The sequence below is a fragment of the Strix uralensis genome, chromosome 38 (genome assembly GCF_047716275.1).
Source record: "Strix uralensis isolate ZFMK-TIS-50842 chromosome 38, bStrUra1, whole genome shotgun sequence".
NCBI lineage: Eukaryota > Metazoa > Chordata > Aves > Strigiformes > Strigidae > Strix > Strix uralensis.
In genome coordinates this window covers 511,032-533,823 of record NC_134009.1, presented here as the reverse complement: position 1 = coordinate 533,823, position 22,792 = coordinate 511,032, and the positions used below count along the sequence as shown (strand labels likewise).

General features: G+C 71.5%; 3 protein-coding genes across 6 annotated transcripts; 1 reads left to right on the top strand and 2 right to left on the bottom strand.

Annotated features, from left to right (window-relative positions):
• The first annotated feature begins 31 nt into the window (after positions 1-31).
• Positions 32-10,961, top strand: EPOR (erythropoietin receptor). Of its 4 annotated transcripts, XM_074854661.1 has the most exons (17): positions 32-107; positions 197-255; positions 721-819; positions 1,555-1,677; positions 1,980-2,057; positions 2,393-2,515; positions 2,962-3,107; positions 3,629-3,782; positions 3,890-4,042; positions 4,618-4,681; positions 6,637-6,766; positions 7,083-7,261; positions 7,877-8,028; positions 8,643-8,796; positions 9,056-9,143; positions 9,254-9,341; positions 9,861-10,961. In XM_074854661.1, exons 1-17 carry the CDS (start codon positions 47-49, stop codon positions 10,299-10,301), a joined length of 2,292 nt encoding a protein of 763 aa, XP_074710762.1. In that variant the 5' UTR covers positions 32-46; the 3' UTR covers positions 10,302-10,961. The 4 variants fall into 4 exon arrangements, with proteins under 4 accessions (XP_074710762.1, XP_074710764.1, XP_074710763.1 ...); XM_074854663.1 differs by lacking the exon at positions 721-819; XM_074854662.1 differs by lacking the exon at positions 1,980-2,057.
• An 87-nt stretch (positions 10,962-11,048) lies between these two features.
• Positions 11,049-12,348, bottom strand: SWSAP1 (SWIM-type zinc finger 7 associated protein 1). The gene is made up of 2 exons (XM_074854786.1): positions 12,056-12,348; positions 11,049-11,708 (listed from the first exon to the last, which is right to left on the bottom strand). The coding sequence occupies exons 1-2, from the start codon at positions 12,293-12,295 to the stop codon at positions 11,244-11,246; spliced, it is 705 nt and encodes a 234-aa protein (XP_074710887.1). The 5' UTR covers positions 12,296-12,348; the 3' UTR covers positions 11,049-11,243.
• A 3,559-nt stretch (positions 12,349-15,907) lies between these two features.
• PLPPR2 (phospholipid phosphatase related 2) lies at positions 15,908-22,615 on the bottom strand. Its single transcript, XM_074854764.1, is given in 10 exon segments — positions 15,908-16,118; positions 16,392-16,520; positions 17,034-17,186; positions 17,188-17,211; positions 18,547-18,639; positions 18,642-18,808; positions 19,751-19,855; positions 20,496-20,700; positions 21,522-21,647; positions 21,913-22,615. Coding segments are annotated over 9 exon segments (975 nt in total). The 5' UTR covers positions 21,588-21,647; positions 21,913-22,615; the 3' UTR covers positions 15,908-16,085.
• Positions 22,616-22,792: the final 177 nt, after the last annotated feature.

The following is a 22,792-nucleotide window of genomic DNA, read 5'->3' as shown; positions in this document are numbered from 1 at the left end:
GGGGACCCCCCGGAGCGGGGGCGGCTCCGGGACCCTCCCCCGCCTCATGGCGGCCTCCCGCTGCCCCCCCCGCGCCGCGCGGTCCCGGGGCGCGAGCCAGGGTGCAGGTACGGGCCGGGGGGCTGGGGGGGTGTGGGGGGGTCCGGGGGGTGTTGGGGTTCGGGGGCGCTGACACCGCCCCCCCCCCTCCCCCCAGCGTCCCCCCCGGGCCGGGGACCGAGGGCTCAGCACTGGTGGCTGCAGCAGGACCTGACGGTGAGGGGGGGGCGGGACCCCCGGGACCCCCCGGGACCTTCCGGGACCCCCCGGGACCCCCCGGGACCCTTCCCATAACCCTCTGTGACCCCCGGTGACCCCCCGTGACCCCCCGTGACCCCCGTGACCCTTCCCATGACCCCCCATGACCCCCTGTGACCCCTCCCATGACCCTTATGTGACCTCCCCTCAGTCCTTACAGGGTGACCCCCCCCCCCGTCCCCGTGTGACCCCCAGTGACTCCCCCCCGTCCTGCAGGGTGACCCCATGACCCCGTGACCCCCGCTCACCCCCCCATGACCCTTCCGTGACCCTTTGACCCCCCCCAGTGCCCCCATGTCCCTGCAGGGTGACCTCTCAGGACCCCCTGTCACCCTGTTTCCCCCCCTGACCCTGCCGTGACCCCCATGACCCTGCTGACCCCCGTGACCCTGCCGTGACCCCCATGACCCCGCTGACCCGCAGGCGGGGGCGCTGCGGGGGGGGCTGGGCCGGCTCTGGCTGCGGGTGGAGGAGGCCGAGCGGCTCACGGGGCTCTACCGCCGCCTGGGGGCGCACCTCGAGGTACGGCCCCACAGCTCTGCCCCATAGCTCTGCCCCCCCAGCTCTGCCCCCCAGCTCTGCCCCATAGCTCTGCCCCCCCAGCTCTGCCCCACAGCTCTGCCCCACAGCTCTGCCCCCCAGCTCTGCCCCATAGCTCTGCCCCCACAGCTCTACCCCACAGCGCTCCCAGTGCCCCCAGTGCCCCCCAGCTCTGCCCCACAGCGCTCCCAGTGCCCCCAGCTCTGCCCCCCAGCTCTGCCCCACAGCGCTCCCAGTGCCCCCCAGCTCTGCTCCACAGCACTCCCAGCGCTCCCAGTGCCCCCAGCTCTGCCCCACAGCGCTCCCAGTGTCCCCAGCTCTGCCCCCCAGTGCCCCCAGTGCCCACAGCTCTGCCCCCCAGCTCTGCCCCACAGCGCTCCCAGTGCCCCCAGCTCTGCCCCACAGCACTCCCAGTGCCCCCAGCTCTGCCCCACAGCATTCCCAGTGCTCCCAGTGCCCCCCAGCTCTGCCCCACAGCCGCATGGGGACGGGACTGGGAAGGGGCGCAGGCTCGGTCACCCAGGGGTGGGAGTCCCACGGGTCCCGCGGGCGGGGGGGTCCCCTGAGCCCCACGGGTGTCAGTGCCGCGGGGGGAGCCCCGGGTGTGGGGGGTTCCGGGGGGCCCGCAGGCGAGACGCCCCCGGGCGGGGGCTCCCCGTGGCGCGGTGTCGGGGGTCCCACGTCCCGGGTGGGTGCCCACGGGTGGGTGCGGGGCAGGAGGAGGCCGGCGCGGCCCGCGCCCGCCTGGAGCGGCTGGAGGCGGAGCTGAGCCGGCGGCGGCGGCGGCTGCGGGACCTGCGGGACCGGCGGGACGCGGCGACCCGGCCGGGCCGGGAAAGGGTACGGGGGGCACGGGGGGAAAGGGGTCCCCGTGGGGCAGTGGGGTCTCCGTGGGGCGGGGCGGGTGCTCGTGGGGCGGGTCAGGTCTCTGTGGGACACAGTGGATCCCTATGGGGCAAGCGAGACCCCCGTGGGGCAGGGTGGGGGTCCCCGTGGGGCAGGGGGTCCCTGTGGGTCAGGGGGTGCCCGTGGGGCAGTGGGGTCCCCGTGGGGCAGGGTGGGAGTTCCCCGTGGGTCAGGGGCTGCCCATGGGTCAGGCCGGGGGTGCCCGTGGCCCCCAGCACCCATGGGTGCCCCCGCAGGTGGTGGGGGTCCGGCGGGTGCGGGGGGCTCGGGCACGGGCACCGGAGGAGGAGCCGGGCCAGGAGCCACCAGAGCCGGTACGGGGGGGGTCAGGGGGTGCTGGGGGGGGCAGGGGGTGCCGGGGGCGGTCGGGGGGTGCTGTGGGGGGCAGGGGGAGCTGGGGGGGTCGGGGGGTGCCGGGGGGGTCAGGGGGTGCTGTGGGGGGCAGGGGGAGCTGGGGGGGTCGGGGGGTGCTGGGGGGGGTCGGGGGGGGCCGGGAGGAGTTGGGGTGCAGGGGCTGGCCAGGAGGGGGCAGGGGCCTATAGGGGGGCTGGGGGGGAGGGGGCTGCTGGGGGCCATTTGGGGGCACACGGGGGGCGCGGGGGTCCCTGACCCCACGGCCGCCCCATCCCACCCCTCCCGTCCCCCCCAGCCCGACCCCCCCCAGGAGACCCCGGAGCCGGAGGAGGCGGAGGAGGGGCCGGAGGGGGCCCCCCCCAGAGCCCCGCCCCCCCCCACCCCCCCTCGACCCCCCCCCAGCAGCACCAGCCCCCAGGTGAGGCCCCAGGCGGCCGGGCTGCCCCGCCCCCGCCCCGCCCCCCGTGTCCCTCTGTCCCCACAGCAGGTGGCCCAGTTGGTCCCCACATCCCATGTCCCTGTGTCCTCGTGTCCCCACGTCCTGTGTCCCTCTGTCCTGTGACGCCCAGCAGGTCGTGGGGTGGTGGGTGGCTTGTCTGGTCCCCCTGTCCCCACACCCGTGTCCCCCTGTCCCTGTGCCCCACGTCCCCCCTGTCCCCAACGGCCCCTGTCCCCATGTCCCCACACCCGTGTCCCCCCGTCCCTGTGCCCCACGTCCCCCCTGTCCCCATGTCCCCCTGTCCCCACACCCGTGTCCCCCCTGTCCCTGTGCCCCACGTCCCCCCTGTCCCCACACCCCATGTCCCCACCCCCCCTGTGCCCCACGCCCCGTGTCCCCACGCCCCGCGTGCCGTGTCCCCGCAGCGGGCGGCCCGCCGGGCGGTGGGGCTGGAGCTGGCGGCGCTGGCCCGGGGGCAAGCGCTGGCCCTGGGCGAGCTGCGGGCGGAGGCGGCGGCGCTGGGCGAGCGGCTGCAGCGGCTGCGCTACGGCGGGGAGGGTCAGCGGGCAGGGTCAGCGGGGGGGGCCCGGGGGGGGGACACACACCGCGGGCCCCACGGGTGGGACACCGGGGGGGCCTGGACACGTGGGTCCCCGCGGGTGGAACACGGGGGTGCGGGGGGGTCCCTGGGGGGAGTGGGGCAGGGGGGGGCGGTTCTGTGGGTCGCCCCGCGGGGGGTGGGGGGTTTATAGGGGTCCCCCCGTGGGGTTGAGGGGCGATGGGGGGGTTCTGTGGATCCGCCCCGGGGGACGGAGTGGGTTATGTGGGTCCCCGCGGGGGTCAGGGGGGTTCTGTGGGCCCCCCCCAGGGGCTGGGGGGCAATGAGGGGGGTTCTGTGGGTCCCCTGCGAGGCTGGGGGGTTCCGTGGGTCCCCCGCGGAGTCAGGGGGGCTCCGTGGGTCCCCCGCGGGGTTGGGGGGTTCCATGGGTCCCCGCGGCGCTGGGGGGGTCCGTGGGTCCCTGACCGCGGGGGTCAGTTCCGTGGGTCCCGCGGCGCTGGGGGGGTCCGTGGGTCCCTGACCGCGGGCCGCAGGGCGCGGCGGGCCGAGGAGCTGCGGCAGCGGCTGGCGCAGGAGCGGCGGCGACGGGCCGGGGCGCGGCGGGACCTGGCCGAGGTGCGGAGGGACCTGGGCACCGCCACGGCCGCGCTCGGGCACCTGGCGGGGCGGCTGCGGGGCCTGGCGCTGGTGAGCGGGGGGGGGGGGGGCCGGGGGTCCCCGTGGGGCGGGACAGCGGGGACCCCGCGGGGCAGGGGTGGGGGTGTCCGTGCCTCAGTCTCCCCCCCCCCCCGCAGGAGGACGGGGGGGCGCAGCCGCAGCCCCCCCCGGGGGACCCCCAGGCGCTGTCCCAGCTGCTGGCGCAGACCCGGGCAGGGCTGGTGGCGCTGCAGGGGGGGCTGAGGGGGTGCCCCCAGACCCAGCGCCCCCCCCCCAACACCCTCCCCCAGGTAAGCACCAGGGGGGGGTGCTGGGGGGCTCAGGGAGGGCCCTGAGCCCATCTGGGGGGCCCTGAGCTGGTTGGGGGGGATGTGTGGGGGCCTTGAGCCAATCTGGGGGACCCTGAGCTGGTTGGGGGGGATGTGGGGGGGCCTTGTGCCAATCTGGGGGACCCTGAGCTGGTTGGGGGGGGATGTGGGGGGGCCTTGTGCCAATCTGGGGGACCCTGAGCTGGTTGGGGGTGTCTGGGGTAGCTCTGAGCAAGTTGGGGGGGCCCTGAGCTGGTTGGGGGGGTGTGGGGGGGCCTTGAGCCCATCTGGGGGACCCTGAGCTGGTTGGGGAGGTGTGGGGGGGCTCTGAGCCCATCTGGGGGGCCCTGAGCTGGTTGGGGGGGTTCTGGGGGGCCCTGAGCTGGGTTGGAGGGGTCGGGGGGGGGCCCCAAGCTGGTTGGAGGGGGTTTGGGGGGGCCTTGAGCTTGCCAGGGGGGGCCTGAGCTTCTCTGGGGGGAGTCTGGGGGTCCCTGAGCCCATCTTGGGGCACCCTGAGCTGATTGGGGGGCACTGACCTATTTTGGGGTCCCCCCCAGCTGAGGGCCCTGATGCAGCGCCCCGACACCGAGGACCCCATGGCCCCACCCTACAGCTCCGACGGTGAGGGGGGGGAACGGGGGGGGCTGGGGGGGGCTATTGGGGGGCTCTGGGGGTTGTGACGGGGGCTGAGGGGCCGGGGGAGTTGGGGGGCTGGGGGGGGCCATGGGAGTGTGGGAAGGGTTGGGGGGCCCTGGGGGGGGCGGGCCATGGGCCCTGGGGTCTGGGGGGGGCCATGGGGCTGTGGGGGAGGGTTCGGGGGGGCTATGGGGGGGGTGGGGTATCATGGGGGGTCGGGGGGGGCTGGGGGCGACGGGCGCTATGGGGCAGCCGTGGGGCAGCCGTGGGGCTGACGGTGGGTCCCCGCAGAGGAAGGACACCCCCCCGCTTCCGGGGCCCCCCCGTCCCGCGCCGCCATCAAGCGCCAGTCGCGGCTGATCCTGGAGGGGCGGCGGGGGGGGCGGGGGGGGCGGGGGCACCCCGCTTGATCCCAGTATCCCTCAGCTGCTCCCAGTATCCCCCCGCATCCCCCTGTACCCCCCCCAGTTGCTCCCAGTATCCCCTAGTGCCCCCCCAGTACCAGTCCAGTGGCTCCCAGTTGCTCCCAGTACCCCCTAGTGCTCTCCCAGTGCTCCCCAGTCACTCCCAGTATCCCTCACTGTCCCCCACTTGCTCCCAGTACCCCCTAGTGCTCTCCCAGTGCCCCCCAGTCGCTCCCAGTATCCCTCGGTGTCCCCCAGTTGCTCCCAGTATCCCCCCGTGTCCCCCTGTACCCCCCCAAGTTGCTCCCAGTATCCCCCAGTGCCCCCCAGTGCCTCGTGTGGTCCATTAAAGCCCCCCCTGTCCCTTCACCCCCAGCCTGTGCCTGGTCTCTGGGGGGGGAGGGGGGGTCCCTGTGATGACCCAGGCGTCTGGGCCGCCCCTCCCCCCTTCCCCCGCACCCCAAAACACCCCCCGCCCCTCCCCCCCGTTATCTCCCCGGAGCCGCTCCAGGGCCCCGCCCGGACGCCTGGGCCCCCCCGGGGGGGGCGGGGCGGGGAGGGACGGGCCTTATCAGCGGCGGGGGGGGGGCCGGGGGGAGGCAGCGGCCCCCGGAGCAGCACACGGAGCATGGCGGGGCCTGGGGGGCTCCTGATCCTGGGGGGGCTCCTGGCCCTGGGGGGGCTTCTGGCCCCCGCCCGCGGGGAGCTGGGGGGCACGGCCGCACCCCTGGACTTCGAGGTGGAAGGTGGGGGGGGGGCTTGTGCAAGGAGGGGTGGTCGTGCAAGGGGGGTGTTTGTGCAGGGGGGGTGGTCGTGCAACGGGGGGTGGTTGTGCAACGGGGGGTGGTCGTGCAAGGGGGGTGCTTGTGCAAGGGGGCAGCTTGTGCAAGGAGGGGTGGTCGTGCAAGGGGGGGGTTGTGCAAGGGGGCGGCTTGTGCAAGAGGGGGTGGCTGTGCAAGGGGGGGCTTGTGCAAGGGGGGGGCTTGTGCAGGGGGGGTGATTGTGCAAGGGGGGGACTTGTGCAAGGGAGGGGTGGTCGTGCAAGGGCGGGCCGGTTGTGTGAGGGCCCGTTGGTGACATTTGTGCCGGGGGGGGCTTGTGCGAGGGGTGGGAGGGGGTGAAGGGGGAGGGGGGCTGGGGAGGAGTTGGGTGAGTCCTTGTGCAAAATCTCTGTGCAAAACCCTTGTGCGAACCGCTTGTGTGAACCCCTGTGCAACATCCTCCTGTGCAAATCCCCCGTGCAAACCCCCGTGCAAACCCCCTGTACGAACTGCTTGTGTAAAGCCCTGTGCAAACCCATCAATGCAAACCCTTGTGCAAACCCCCTTGTGCAAACCCCCCATGCAAACCCCCTGTACAAACTGCTTGTGCAAAGCCCTCGTGCAACTCCACTGTGCAACATCCCCCCGTGCAAACCCATCGTGCAAACCCCTTGTGCAAAACCCCTCTCCACACCACTCGTGCAAACCCCCGTGCACAAACCCTCGTGCAAACCCTCGTGCAAACCCTCGTGCAAACCCTCGTGCGGTGCCGCAGCGGGGGTGCTGCTGGCGGAGGAGCCCCTGGACCCCAAGTGCTTCTCGCGGCGCCTGCACGACCTGACCTGCTTCTGGGAGAGCGACGCCCCCCCCGACCCCCGGCCCTTCCGCCTCCAGTACCGCCTCGAGTGGGTGACCCCTGACCTCTGACCCCTGACCCCGACCCCTGCCTGGGGTCACCCCTGACCCCCCTCCCCTGGCTGCCCCCTGACCCCACAGGGCCCCAATCCCTGCAATGTCCCCTGACCCCCACGTCCCCTGACCCCTGACCTTTGCCCCTGATGCCCCTTGACCCCAACACCCTGTGACCCCATCCTGGTGCCCTTTGACCCTTGACCCCTGACCCCAGGCAGGAGCCCTGGCAGGGCTGTGCCCTCTGACTCCTGACCCCAGGCAGGAGCCCTGGCAGGGCCATGCCCTCTGACCCTTGACCCCTGACCCCAGGCAGGAGCCCTGGCAGGCCTGTGAGCTGGCGGCCGCCCCGGTGACCCGGAACCGCTCCCGGTTCTGGTGCTCCCTGCCCCCCGCCGCCGCCGTCGCCTTCGTCCCCCTGGAGCTGCGGGTGCTGCCGCCCCCCCCCGGCCCCCCCCTGCACCACCGCACCCTCTTGCTCGACCAAGTCGGTATGGGGGGCCCGGGGCGGGGTCACAGATGGTTTGGGGGCGCCCAGGAGACTGGGGGGGGAATCTGGGGGGCCCAGGGGATTGGGGGGGGATGGGACAAAGATGGTGGGGGGGGCACAGGTGGTTGGGGGGGGGCATGGGGGGTTGGGGGGCATCTAGGGGGACCCAGGGGATCAGGGGGACACTGGGGGAACAGAGATGGTTTCGGGGGGGCACAGTTTGGGGGAACACATGGTTGGGGGGCACAGATGGTTGGGGGGGCCTGGGGGAGGACACAGACGGCTTGGGGGGGCACAGACGGTTGAGGGGGCACAAATGGTTTGGGGGTCCCAGGTGGTTGGGGGGGCAGGGGGGACCCAGGGGATTGGGGGGAGGACACAGATGGTTTGGGGGCACATAGATTGGGGGGGGCACAAACGGTTTGGGGGGCCATGGGGGAGGGGGGCTGGGGGGGGACACAGACGGTTTGGGGGGACACAGATTGGGGGGGGCACAAACGGTTTGGGGGGCCATGGGGGGCATAGGTGGTTGGGGGGGGCTGAGGAGGCCCAGAGACACCCTGAGCTCTGGGCCCCCCCCCACACCTGTGCCCCCCCGCCCCCTTCCTCTCTCCAGTGCTGCTGGGGCCCCCCCAGAACGTGTCGGTGGGGCCGGGGGGGGCGCGGGGGCAGCTCTGTGTGCGCTGGCAGCCCCCCCCCAGCCCCTACCTGGAGTCCAGCCTGGCCTACGAGCTGGCCCTGCAGGCCCCGGGGCTGCCCCCCCGCACGGTGGGCAGCGAGGAGCCGGGGTGGGGGGGGGGCGGGGGGGCGAGGAGGTCCGGGGGGATTGGGGAGGTCCCAGCACGTTGGGATAGGGGACCCCCCCCGGGTGATGGAGCCCTGGGGACCTGGTGGCTTGGAGGGGGACGGGATGGGGGAGGATCCTGAGGGGATCCAGTGGGGGGTTCGGGGGATCCTGGGGGGGGGGAGGGATTCTGGGGGTCCCGGGGGATCTGGTGCCTCCTGGGGGGGAGGGGATCCAGTGGGGATCCAAGGGGTGGGGGGGGATCGAGGGGGGTCCCAGGGGGATTGGGGGGGGAATCCAGTGTGTGGGGTTGGTGGGGGATCCAGGGGGTCCTGGGGGGGATGGGGGGGGGGGTGTCCAGTGGGTTCTGGGAAACTTCGGGGGGGGGTGTGGATCCAGTGGGTCCCTGGGGGGGGATCGAGGGGGGTCCCAGGGGGATTGGGGGAGGGGGATGAGGAGGGGTGGCTCCTGAGGTGCCAGTTCCCAGCAAGGCCCCATCTCCTCCCCCAGCACTGGCGATGGGGGGGGTCCTGGGGGGTTCCTGGGGGTGAATCGGGGGTCCCGGGGGGGTTGCCCAGTCACTGACACCCATCCCCAGGTGGGGGTGTCGGCGGGGCGGCGGGAGCAGCGGGTGGGGGCCCTGCGGGGCAGCACCTCTTACAGCGTCCGGGCCCGCACCCGCCCCGACGGCCTCAGCTACGGCGGCTACTGGAGCCCCTGGTCACCCCCCGCCACCGCCGTCACCCCCCCCGGTGAGCGGGGACACGGGTGGGGGGGACACGGGGTGGGGGGGACACGTGGGAGGATGTAGGGGGCATGAGGACACAGAGATGGGCGGGGGGGGGCAGCCATCACCCCCCAAGTGGGGACACGGCGGGGACGTGGGGATGGGGGGGGCTCATCTGTCACCCCCTTGGTGGAGGGGGATGGGGGGGTGGGGAGGGCACACCCCGGGCTGTGTCCCCCCCCCGCGGGGAGCCCGGTGGTGACCCCTCCATACTTTGTCCCCAGACATGGACCCGATGACGCTGGGGCTGTCCTGTCTGCTGGCCCTGCTGCTCCTCAGCCTGGGGCTGCTTGGCCTCCTGGGCCACCGCAGGTACGGGGGGGGGGGGGGGGGGGTGGCCAGGGGGGGCAGGGGGGGTCTGAGGGGGTCTGGGGGGCCCCATGGGCCTCACACGAGGCCTCACATGAGGGTTGTGCCCGCAGGCTGCTGAAGGAGAAGCTCTGGCCACCAGTGCCCGGCCCCGAGCGGGAGTTCGAGGGGCTCTTCAGCGCCTACGGGGGCAACTTCCAGGTGGGGGGGTGGGGGGGCTGTTACTGTAGACCCTACAGTAATGGCAGACACTGCTGGGGGGGGCTGCGGTGAGGGGGGGGTGGTTTGGGGGTCAGGGTGGGCCCTACTCTAATTACAGGGGGCTTGGGGTGTTTGGGGGGGTGCAATATGGGGGGAGCGGGTGTGTTATTGTAGGGCCTACTCTAATGGGAGGTGTTTAGGAGGGGGATTTTGCGGGGGGGTTACCCCAAAGGGGGGGGTGTCTGGGGGTCCCTAACACAGTGGGGGGGTGTTTGAGAGGGGGGTGGGGGGTGACCCCAAAGGGGGGTGTCTGGGGGGGCCCTAACACAGTGGGGGGGTGGGGGGTTACCCCAAAGGGGGGTGTCTGGGGGGGGATGTTACCCTAAAGGGGGGGTTTAGGGGGTATTTGGGGGGGGTGTTACCCCACTGGGGGTGTTTGGGAGTGTCTGGGGGGGGTGACCCCACTGGGGGATTTTGAGGGGGGGGCTGTGAGGGTGCCTGACTCTGTGTCCCCCCCAGCTCTGGCTGTGCCAGGGAGTGGGGGCTCCCTGGGCCCCCCCCGGGGGTGGCCCCGAGGCCGAGGAGCTGCCCAGTGCCGTGGAGGAGGTGGGCCCCCCCCCGGGCAAGGGCCCCCCACTGGAGGTGCTCCCCCCCGCCGCTGCCCCCCCCGCCGGCCCCTCGCCTGCCTCCAGCTTCGAGTACACCCTCTTCGATCCCGGCTCAGCCCTGCTCTGCCCCCGGGGGCCCCCCCGTGACCTCCCTGCCCTGGGGGACCCCCCTGGCAGCCCCCCGCCCCGCGGGCCCTACGCCAACCTGGTCCCCCAGAAGGGGGCGCCCCCCAACATCCTCAAATGGGCCCCCCCTGATGGGGGCACCCCCACTGACAGGGACACCTCCAGGCTGGGCCCCCCCACCCCATCCCCCCCCACCCCATCCCCCCCCTATGTGCTCTGCTCCTAACGGGACGGAGGGGGGCTGGGGACACCGCCGTGGAGGGGACACGAGGGGAAGACGTGGCCCAGGACCCCCCGAGGGAGGAGATGCCTCGCTCTGACGTCACGCGGAGACGCCATGACGGAGGGGACACGTCACAGTGACATCACATGGAGATGTAGTGATGTCATGACGGAGGAGACACCGTGACACCCCAAGGGAGGGGACACGTCACACTGATGTCACGTGGAGACGCCACGACATCATGACGGAGGGGACGTGTCACCCCGATGCCACACAAACTCTGTATGACACCGTGACAGAGGCGACGTGTTGCTCTGATGTCACACGGAGAGGCAGCGACATCGTAACGGAGGGGACATGTCACGCTGATGTCACACGGATGCCCCGTGACATCACCACGGAGGGGATGTGTCACCACGGGATGCAGGTGCCCAGGGGGACGGACAGGGGCAGAGGGGACACGTCACCTGCCCCACGCTCCTGCCACAGAGGACACACGGACACTTGGTGATGCCCAGACGGAGGGGACAGTGTGTCCCCGGGGAGGTGGGGGAAGGACACAGGGGACACCCTAGCACCCTGGCGGGTGGATACTGAATTTTCTTTGCTTTGGGTTTTTGGGTTTTTTTAATTGTTTTGTACAATAAAGCAGCATTGGGCTCAGCCGAACGCCTGGGTCCCTCACGGCAGGGGCGGGACATTCTGCCCGGACGCCTGCGTCCCGCGCCAGCTGGGGGGGGCTGATAAGGCTTATCAGGACCCCCCAGGTGGTGGCCAGGGGCCCGTGGCGGGGGCACCTGGCGCCCGTGTCACTCTCCATGTCCCCAAAGTCCAGGACTGGCGTCACCCTCGGGGTTGGCGTCACCCTGACGTCCAGAGTCCAGCGTCTGGGGGCCGTGTCACTCCGACAGGCGTGCAGGGAGGGGGGGTGGGTGACAGCTGAGCTCAGCCCCAGGCCTCGTCCCCGTCAGGCTCGGTGTCCTCGTCCCCCTCGCTGTCCCGGTCAGCGGGGGCCACGTGGAGCCGCCCGTGAGGGCCGAAGCGGAGGCGCCAGCAGCGTGGGGAGGCCCCGGGGCGGGTGAGGCAGGCGCGGAGGTGCAGGGGGGCTCCCGGCGCAGGGCGCAGGCGGCACTCGGCAGGGAAATAGCGCCGCAGGATGGGCAGGACGTGGGGGCCGGGGGGGGGCAGGCGAAGGGAGGCCAGAACCTGGGCGGGGGGCCGGGGGGGCCCGGGGGAGCGGGCGGCCTCCAGCAGCAGGGCAGCCAGGCGGGCGGGCGCCCCCGGGGCCCCCCCCAGGTACTGCTCCAGCCCGTCCAGCAGCAGCAGCCCGGGGGGCCGGGGCTGGGCCCCCACCGCCCCCAGCTCCCGGCCCAGCGCCCCCGGGGACGGGGGGTACCGCAGCTCCAGCCGCTGGGGAGGGGGCATGGAGGGGGGCGTCAGGCCACGCCTCCCCACAGCGTGCCACGCCCCCTGCCGCAGGCCACGCCCACTCGTGGCGGAGCCCTCAGACCGCTCGGCACGCTCAGCTCCGCCCCCTCCAGCAAGCCCCGCCCACACGCAGAGCCCCGTCTCCCACGCGCAAGCCACGCCCACTCGCAACACACCACGCCCCTTTTCCACCCAAAGCCACTCCCCCTGCACGAAGCCACGCCTCCATGCAGCGCTGCCCACTTCAGCAGGCCCCGCCCACTCGTCGCCGGCCACGCCCCCTGCAGCGCGTCCCGCTCCTCCCGTCTCGCCCCCGGCGCCCCCCTCACCTGCAGCGCCCGCCGGTCGTTGCCGCTGCCGCCGTCGTCGCCGCCGCCCGGGAGCCGCGGGAGAGCGCTGGGTGCCAGGAAAAGGGCGCGGGGCCCGTCGCCGCCGCCCGCCAGCGCCGCCCGCAGCAGCAGCGCCGTCCGGCCCGAGCCCGCCGGGCCCAGCACCAGCACCGGCACCGGCGGCGCCGCCGCCTCTCCCGCTGTCACCGAGCCCAGCGCCCGCTCCAGCGCCGCCGCCATCGCGCCCCGGGCCGAATCGCCCTGCGCGCTCCCCGGATGGCGACCAATCAGGTAAGAGTCCGTCGGCCTCCCAGCCAATCGGAGAGGAGCTACCCTCAGCGCTGCTCCCGCCCACCGCGGCCGACACGCGCGTCTCAGCCAATCGGAGAGGAGCTTCCCTCAGCGCCTTTCCCGCCCACCGCGGCTGGCTCTCGCGCGCCTCAGCCGACCCGGGGCGTGGCGCGACACCCTCCCCACGGCCCCGCCCTCCCCGTCTCTATTGGCCCCTCGAGCCGCCAATCCAGCGCCGACCCGTCTCCTAATAAGCTTCAGCGCACCGCCCCTTTACCCGCCGCTCGGCCAATGGGGAGGCGGTGGCCGGCAGGGGGCGTGGCCAGGCGGGGCGGGGCGGGCCCGGGGCTGTCAGTCAACCCCGCGCTGCCGGGCAACGCGTTGCCAAGCGACGGCGGGCGGTTGCCGGGCGACAGAGGGGGGGGGGGGGGGGAATTGTGTGTGGTCTGGCACGCGCGCGCGCACACGCGTGTGCAAAGCCTCGTGCACCGCCCCTGCGCGTGCAAATGCGCGTGTGCGCGCGTGTGCAGGCCCCGGGGCACGTGCGGACCCGACGTGTGTGCGCACACACACACGCACACACGCACACACGCAGTCGTGCACAGCCTCGTGCACACGCTGGTGCACATGCTGACCCTGTGCACACACACTTACACGCTCACATGCACACTCACACACACAGTCGGGCACAGCCTTGTGCGCAGCCCGGTGCAGTGCACGTGCAGGCTTGTGCACATCCGTGTGCTCTGCACGCGCGTGTGTGCACACACACACATGCAGGGTTGAGACGGAGTGCACGAGGGTGCACAAGGGTCGCGTGAGGGTGCACAAGAATCACGCGAGGGTGCACAAGGGTTGCGTGAGGGTGCACAAGAATCACGCAAGGGTGCACAAGGGTCGCATGAGGGTGCACAAGGGCCGCATGAGGGTGCACAAGGATCACACGAGGGTGCACAAGGGTCGCACGAGGGTGCACAAGGGTCACACGAGGGTGCATGAGGGCCTCATGAGGGTGCACAAGGGTCGGATGAGGGTGCATAAGGATCACACGAGGGTGCACAAGGGTCGCACGAGGGTGCACGAAGGACACACGAGGGTGCATGAGGGTTGCACGAGGGTGCGCGAGCGTGCCTGAGGGTGGCACGAGGATCACCTGAGGCTGCCCGAGGGTCGCACGAGGATGCACAAGGGTCACGTGAGGATGCCCGAGGGTCGCACGAGGCCTCACCGGGATGCACGAGGGCGCACGAGGGCCGGGGCGGGGCGTCCCCTCGGCTACGCGTATTCTCAAGCAATAACAGCGCGTCCGTATTATCCGCCCGAGAATACCCGTCGCCGGAGGGAGCGGGGCCGGCCAGCAGGGGGGGGCCCGGGCGTCCGGGGGGGCCCCAGGAGTTCGGGGGGACTCCACGAGGTCTGGGGAACCCCAAGAGTTCGGGGGGGGACCCCAGGAGTCCGGGGGGGGGGCCCAGGCGTCCGGGGCTGCCGCGCCCCTTTCAGCACCGCGGACAGTTCCCCCCCCTCCCCAACCCCGCGCTATAGGGGCTCTATAGGGGCTCCAGAGGGGTTCTATAGGGGCTCTATAGGGGCTCCAGAGGGGCCCTACAGGGGCTGCCCGGGCCCAGGGGCGCCGCTATAGGGTGGGCGGCCCCACATGGCCCGTTGCAGCCTCATGGCCCAGCCATAGGTTCCTACTATACACCCCCGGCCACAGGGCCCCTCTTACAGATCCTGACCATAGGTCCCTCCTATACCTCCCAGCCATAGGGGCCCTCCTATACATCTTGGCCATAGGGCCCCTCTTTTATAGACCCTGGCCATAGGTCCCTCCTACACATCCCAGCCATAGGGACCCTCCTGTACATCTTGGCCATAGGGCTCCTCTTTTATAGACCCTGGCCATAGGTCCCTCCTACACACCCCAGCTGTAGGTCCCTCCTATACACCCTGGCCATAGGGCCCCTCCTGTACATCTCGGCCATAGGACCCCTCTTATAGACCCTGGCCATAGGTCCCTGCTATACATCCTGGCCATAGGTCCCTCCTGTACATCCTGGCCATAGGTCCCCTCTTTTATAGACCCTGGCCATAGGTCCCTCCTACACATCCCAGCCATAGGGGCCCTCCTATACATCCTGGCCATAGGTCCCCTCTTTTATATACCCTGGCCATAGGGGCCCTCCTGTACATCTCGGCCATAGGTCCCTGCTGTACATCCTGGCCATAGGTCCCTGCTGTACATCCTGGCCATAGGTGCCTCCTACACACCCCAGCTGTAGGTCCCTGCTGTACATCCCGGCCGTAGGGCCCCTCTCACAGCCCCCGGCCATAGGTCCCTCCTACAGGCCCCAGCTATAGGCCCCCCACAGGCCCCCCCCGCCCCCACTCACCGCCGCCGCCGCCGGAGCCGCCGCCCGCCCCGCCGCAGTCCGGGAGGGGGCGGGGCCGAGGGGCCGGGACCCGCCCCCGCCCCGCCCCGACAAGCCCCGCCCCTCGCCTGACCCCGCCCCGCCGCAGTCCGGGGGGCGTGGGCAGAGGGGCAGGGCCACGCCAGGCCACGCCCCCACCCGGCCCCGCCCCGCGGACCCCTCCTGCCCCCGGCCCGCACCCCCATAGGCACCCTATGGGCACCCTATAGGCGCCCTGCAGGCACGTGGGCTGCGGCCACGCCCTTCTCTCCCTATAGACTGACACCCCCAGCCCCTCTAGACTCTCCCAGCCCCTATGGACACCCCCAGCCCTATGCACACCCTCCAGCCCCTATAGACATCCCCAGCCCCTATAGACACCCCCAAGCCTATGGACACCCTCCAGCCCCCACAAACACCCCACAGCCCTATGGGCAGCCCCTATAGACACCCCCAGCTCTATGGACACTCCTCCAGCCCCTATAGACACCCCCAAGCCTATGGACACCTTCCAGCCCCCACAAACACCCCACAGCCCTATGGGCAGCCCCCAGCCCCTATAGACACCCCCAGCCCTATGCACACCCTCCAGCCCCTATAGACATCCCCAGCCCCTATAGACATCCCCAAGCCTATGGACACCTTCCAGCCCCCACAAACACCCCACAGCCCTATGGGCAGCCCCTATAGGCACCTCCAGCTCTATGGACACCCCTCCAGCCCCTATAGATGCTCCCAGCACCTATGGATATTCATCAGCCCCTGTAGACACCCCACAGCTCCTATAGATACCCCACAGCCCTAGGGACACCTCTCAGCCCCTATAGACAGCCCCCAGCCCTAGAAACACCCACCAGCCTCTATAGAGACCCCCCCCCCCACCCCTATAGATATGCCTCAGCCCCTATAGGCACCCCCAGCCCTATAAGCACCCCCCCCCGCCCCTATTGACACCCTAAAAGCCCCGATACCCACCCCCCAGCCCCATAGGCCTCCCCATACCCCCCCCCCCCCCATACCCCTGTCCCCTATAGCCACCCCTATACAGACGCAGGGACACGGGGGTGTCACACGCAGCCACTTTATTCCCCCGGGGGACACCCCCTCCCCCCCCCCCCCCCCCCCCCCCCCCGCCACGTCGTGGTGTGTCCCCCCAGCCCCCCCTCCCGTGTGCCAGGCGGGGGCTCTCCCATTGTGTGTGTGTGTGTGTGTGTGTGTGCGCGCGCCCCCCCATGCTCGTGACACTCGTGCAAGGGGGGGTGTGACAGCTCCCCCTGCCTCCCCCCCCCCAGTATCAGGGTCCCCACAGGCCCCCCCTGGGTGGGCGACGCTCAGGTGACAGCTGGGAAGTCGGCACGACGCGCCTGGGGGGGGACGGGGGGGGGGGCTATAGGGGCTGTGCAGCCCCCTGTGCCCCCCCCCAGCACCCCCAAAATATCTGAGGCCCCCCACACCCCCCCATGGGGTTCAGGACCCCCCCCAGCACCCCCCCATCTGGTTGAGGTCTGCCCCTAGACACCCCTAAGGGGTTCAAGACCCCCCCCAGTGCCCCCCCCTCATGGAGTCAGGGTCCCCCCCAGACCCCCCCATGGATCTCAGAACACACACCCCCCATTTTTGGGGTGCCCCCTGCTTACCTGGGTCACGCTGATCTCCTCCAGGGGGGGCTGGGGGTGGGGCATCTCGGGGGGGGCTCTGGGGGGGCCCCCCCCAACCCCCTTCCCTGACTCCCCTGTGCTCTGGAACTTTCCCACCACGCAGGTCACCTTGGGGGGAGGGCAGGATTTTTGGGGGAGGGCCCTTGGGGTACAGGGATCCGGGGGGGGATTAGCGGGTCCCAGAGGGAGTTTTGGGGTGTCAAGAAGAGAATTTGGGGGTTTCAGGGGGGTCCTGGGGGTGTTGGGGGGGGGGAGCATGGGAGAGGTTTTGAGGGACCCCAAGGAGGGTGTGAGTCCAAGAGAGGATTTGGGTGTCACTGGAGATTTTGGGGATCCCCAGGGAGATTTCAGGGGCCCCTAGAGCAGCTGGGGGGGATCATGGGGGGCCATAGAGAGGTTTTGTGGGGTCCTGGAGGTATTTGGGGTCTAGGAGAAGTTTTGGGGACCCCAAGGAAATTTTAGGATCTGGGACAGCTTTTGGGGGTCCTGGGTGTCCCAGGAGCCTTGGGGAGCCCTGAAGGGGGATTGAGAGGCTGCTGGAGAGGTTTGGGGAGCCCCTGGGGGTGTTAGGGACCCCCCAGGAAGGTTTTGGGGTCCCCCCCGGGGTTTGGGGGTGCTCACCAGGAAGGCAGCGATGGCGGTGCCGGTGAGGAACCCGGCCAGGACGTCGCCCCAGTGGTTGCGGTGCTCAGCCACCCGCAGGGCCCCCAGCAGAAATGGGGGGGCCGCGAACCCCAAAACTGCCGCCGGCTTGGCCAGCCGTGAGCCCCCCCCCCCGCCAGGCCAGCGTCACGTACAGCTGGGGGGGGGGGGGGCAGGGTCACCCCAAAAGGTAGAGACACTCCCCCCCCAAGCACCCCCAAACCCCTGTGGACCCCCCCTCCGGGCCCCCCTAACCCTCCCAAACTCCCCAGGGCCCCCCTAAACCCCCCTCAGCACCCTCATGCCTCCCCCAGCACCCCAAAACCTCCAGGGCCCCCCCAAACTCCCAGAGCCACCCCCAAAGTGACCCCAAACCCCCCCACTGCACCCCCAAACACCCAGAGTCCCCCAAAATGACCCTTCCCCCCAATTTTCCCATTTCCCCCAGATTTTCCCCCAATTCACCCCCATAGCTGCACCCATAACCCCCCATAGCCCCCCCAAAGCACCCTATAGACCCCCACCTCCCCCCATAGCCCCTCCCAAACCTCCCCAGAGCCCCCTCAAACCCCCTGGAGCCCCCCCAAATGCCCCATTTCCCCCCCACATACTCCCCCTTCACCCCCCCCAATTCGCCCATTTTCCCTGAATTTCACCCCAAAGCTCCCACATAGCCCCCCAACTCCCCCACTAGACCCCCCCAAAGCCCACTATAGCCCCCCCAAACCTCTCCCCTGAACCCCCAAACACCCCCATAGGCCCCCAAATGCCCCATTTTCCCCACCACAGTCCCCTTTAACCCCCCCCAATTTACCCTTTTTCCCTGAATTTCCCCCCAAACCCCCCCAACAGCTCCCCCCAACCCTCCCCCTGGACCCCCCAAACTCCTAAAACCTCCCTCTAACCCCCCAACTTCCCTCTTAGCCCCCCCAAACCTCCCTCTGGAGCCCCCAATCCCCCCCCCAGCCCCCCAAATGCCCCATTTCCCCCCCCATGCTCTCCCTTCCCTCCCCCCCCAATTTGCCCTTTTTCCTTGACTTTCACCCCAAACATCCCCAACAGCCTCCCCCACCCCTCCCCCTGGACCCCCCAAACTCCTAAAACCTCCCTATAACCCCCCAACTTCCCTCTTAGCCCCCCCAAACCTCCCTCTGGAGCCCCCAATCCCCCCCCAGCCCCCCAAATGCCCTACTTCCCCCCCCATGCTCTCCCTTCCCCCCCCCCCCCCCAATTTGCCCTTTTTCCTTGACTTTCACCCCAAACATCCCCAACAGCCCCCCCAACTCTTCCCCTGGACCCCCCAAACCCTAAAACCTCCCTATAACCCCCCAACTTCCCCCTTAGCCCCCCCAAACCTCCCCTGGACCCCCCAAATGCCCCATTTCCCTCTTCCATACTCCCCCTTCCCCTCCCAATTTGCCCATTTTCCCTGAATTTCACCCCAAAGCCCCCCTAACACCCCCCCCCCGCCCCAAATCCCCCAGACCCCCACCCCGGCGTAGGCCCCGGCGTAGGCCCCCAGCGCAGCCTCCTTGCAGGGAAAGGCCCGTCGGGCGGCCGCCACCAAGGGGGGGTCCCCAGCACAGGAGCCCCCCCAGGGGGGACGAAGCGGGGGGCTGCGGCGGGGGGGGCGCAACCCAGGGCGCTGTAGTTGGGGCGACACACGGCCAGAAAATGGGGGGCCGGGGCCCCCGTCACCACCTGCCCCGCGTTGGCGAAGATGGCGGTGGCCAGGAGCCCGAAGGCGAACACCCCTGGGGGGGGGCAAAATGGGGGGGGGCAGGGTGGGAGATGGGGGGTTAGAGGAGAAATTGGGGGGTCAAGGGGAGCGAAAAAGGGAGAATTGGGGAGGTGGGGGGAAATTGGGGGTTGGGGGAGCAAATTGGGGAGGCAGTGGGGCAGTTGGGGGGTCGGGGGGGATTTAGGGGGGGAAGTGGGGAGCAAGGGGGGCAAAAGGGGGGCAGGGGGTAAAATAGGGGGGTGAGGGGGTAAATTGGGGGGGCAAGGGGGTAAATTGGGGGAGTTAGGGGAGCAAATTGGGGGGGCCAGGGGGGCAGTTGGGGCGTCAAGGGGGGGAATTAGGGGGGGAAGTGGGGGAGCAAGGGGGGCAAAAGGGGGGCAGGGGGTAAAATGGGGGGGCAGGGGGTAAATTGGGGGAGCCAGGGGGGAAGTTGGGGGGTCAAGGGGGAATTAGGGGAGTAAGTGGAGGGCAAAGGGGGGCAAAAAGGGGACAGAGGATAAAATGGGGGGGGCCGGGGGCAAAATGGGGGTCTAGGGGGCCAAAGGAGTTGTCCCCTCCACTGCCCCCCCATTGTCCCCTTTTTTTACCCCCATTTGCCTCTTCCTCCCCCAGCCCCCATTTGCTCCCAGCCCCCACTTCCCCCCCAGCCCCCCCATTTCCCCAACCCCTCATTCCCCCCCAGCACCCCACTTCCCCCCAGAGCCCCCCACTCCCCCCAGCCCCCCCAATTCCCCCCCAGCCTCCATTGCCTCCCATCCCCCCGGCCCGCCATTTTCCCCAAAATTCCCCCCCATTGCCCCCCCACTCCCCACTGCCCCACCTTTCCCCCCACCCCCCATTGCCCCCCCACCCCCCACTGCCCCACCTTTCCCCCCACCCCCCATTGACCCCCCTTCCCCCTGCCCCCCATTGCCCCCCCAGCCCCCCTTTCCCCCGCCCCCCATCGCCCCCTCACCCAGGAAGCGCAGGAGGCGCCGCAGGGGGGCTCCCAGGTAGCAGCACTCGCCCCAGAGGATCGTGGGGTCACGGCCCCCCCGGGGCCCCCCAGCCGCCCCAGCAGCTCCCCAGAACGATCTGCGCACCCCCCGTCACCGACAGCCCCCCCAGTCACCCCCCGGCCCCCCCACAGGCCCCTTCAGTCCCCCAGGATCCCCCCATGGAGCCCCCCAAGGGTCCTGCCCAACCCCCCCCAGCCCCCTTGGGACCCCCCCTCAGGCTCCTTAGGACCCCCCAGCACCCCCCTGGGACCTCCCCAGGCCTCTAAGAGACCCCTTAGGACCCCCCAAATCCCTTTGGGCCCCCCCCCCAGACCCCTTAGTTCCCTTTGCCCCCCCCCCCCCCCCCCAACTCCCTTAACCCCCTCCCAAGTCCCTCAGGGGCCCCCTCGGGCCCTTTGCCCCCCCCCAGCCCCCCAAGGAACCCTTCCCCCCGCCCCAGCTCCCTTAACTCCCTCCCAAGTCCCTCAGGGCCCCCCCCAGCCCCCCAAGGGCCCCCCTTTCCCCCCCCCCCGCGTTTAACCCCCTCCCAAGTCCCTCAGGGGCCCCCCCAGACCTTTGCCCCCACCCCAACCGCTTTAACCCCCTCCCAAGTCCTTCATGGCCCCCCCCAGCCCCTTTGCCCCCCCCCAACCCCCCTAAGGGCCCCCCTTTGCCCCCCCCAACCCCTTTAACCCCCTCCCACGTCCCTCCGGGCCCCCCCACCCCCCCCGCCACTCACGGTGAGGACGGGGACGGTGGTGACGAGGGCGTAGACCAGGGCGGGGGGGGCGCGGCTGGCGGCGGGGGGGCCGGGGTAGGGGCGCCCGTAGGCCGGGTCCCGGCAAAAGAACCCCCCGTCGTGCACCGGGAAGGCGTCGGTGAACTCCAGCTGGTAGGCGAGGGCCGCCGTGCCCCCCAGGATGCCCAGCTGGGGGGGGGGCACCGCTGGGACCCCCCCCCAAAGCACAGGCACAGGGACCCAGGTGGCCGAGACACCCCCCCCCCCCCCCGCCCAAATCCCAGCACCCAGGTGGCTGGGACCCCCAGGATGCCCAGCTTGGGGTGGGGGGGCACTGGGACCCCCCGAACTCCAGCTGCGAGGGGGGGGGCACGGCTGGGACACCCCCAAACCCCGGCTGGGGGGGGGACACATGGTGGGACCCCCCCAAAGTGCAGGCACAAGGACCCAGGTGGCCAGGAGCCCCAAACCCCAGCTCGAGGGGGACACTGGGACCCCCCCGAACTCCAGCTGGGGGCGGGGGGGAACGCTGGGACCCCCCCAAACCCCGGTCCTGGGGATCCGGGTGGACGGGACCCCCCAAACCCCGGCTGGGGGGGGGGCAGCCCTGGGACCCCCCCAAACCCCGGTAGTGGCGACCCCCCTAAACTCCCAGCACTCAGGTAACTGGGACCCCCCCAGACCTCAGCGAGGGGGGGGCAGCCTGGGACCCCCCCAAACCCCATCTGGGGGGGGACACACACCCACTGGGACCCCCCCCAAACCCCATCTGGGGGGACACACACCCACTGGGACCCCCCCAAACCCCATCTGGGGGGGGACACACCCACTGGGACCCCCCCGAGATCTCCAGCACGGGGACCCAGGCAGCGGAGGGGGGTGGAATCACCCCAATCTCCCCCCAACCCAACTGCCCCCCCCCGGCGTTTAGGGGGTGACACCCCCGTTGGGGGGGGCACCCCGGTGTTTGGGGGGGGGGGGGGTGACACCCCGCTGTGGCCCCCCCGTACCTCCACGAAGAGGAAGCAGGGGACGATGGATCCGCTGCGCTTCACCTCCCGCCGGGGGGCCGCCATGGCGGGGGGGGGGCACCCCGGGACCCCCGGCTCGGGCAGGGGGGGGCTCCCGCGCACGCGCTGGGGGGGGGAGGGGGTGTGTCAGCGCCACCCCATCCCCACATCCCCCCGCCCGGGCCCCCCCCAAAAAGGGGACACCCCAACCCCCCCCAAGGGGGGGTCCTACCCCACGTGCCCCCCCCGATCCCTCCGGGTCCCCTTTATCCCCGTCTCGCCCCCCCCCGCCTGGGTCCCCTTTGCGCGCCCCCCCCCAAAGGAGAGGCCGCCCCCCTCCCCATTCCCCCCCCACCCCCCCCGGACTCCCAGGGCCCCCCCAGACCCTCACCCGCCTCCTTCACGCCGCCGCCATGGCCGGGGGGGCCGCGGGGGGGCGGGGGCGCTGTCGCGACAGAGACATCGCGATACTGCGGGGGGGGGGGGAGGGGGCGGCGGACGCTGATTGGATGCCGTGGAGACCCAGGCGTGCGGGGGTGCCGCCCCCCCCCTCGCCCCCCGCCCCTCCCCCGGCAAAGGGGGTACCCGTGTGGGGGGCCCTGTGGGGGGGGGGGCGGTTTGGGGGAGGGGGGGGGCGAGGACCAGGGCGTCCGAGCCGCCCTCGCAATGCGCATGCGCGAGGGGCGCCCCCGCGCAGCAGGTGCCGAAGGGGCGGGGCTCCAGCAGGTGCATGTCCCGCCCCAATCCCCGCCCCTCCCGCACTAAGCCCCGCCCCTCCCAACACGAGCCCGCCCCTCCCGCGCGCCCGCCAGGTGTGGGCGGGGCCGGGCGCCCAGGTGCGGGGCGGGGGCGGGGCCGGAGTCACGTGGGCGAGGGCGGGGGCGGGGCCGACGGGAGCGGCCGGAGCCGACGGGAGCGGAGCGGGGCGGTGAGAGGGCCCCCCCCCCCCCCCCCTCAAAGGGGGGACCCAGGCGATCGGGGGGGGGCGGGGCCGAGGGGTCACCCCCCCCCACACACACACCCCTCCCCCTCCCCGTGGACCTTGACCCCGGCCCGGCCGTCTGGGTCCTTCCCAAGGGGGGAGGGGGCAGCACTCCTGGGTCCCCCCGGGGGGGTCATTGGGGGGGGGGAGGGTGTGTTTGGGGATCCCGGGGGGGGGCTGGGGGTGCCCTGGGAGGGGGGTTGAGGGGTCCCAGGGGTGTCTGGCGGGGGGTTGGGGTGTCCCATGGGAACCTGGGGGGGCTCCCAGAGGGGTTTGGGGGGGTCCCGTG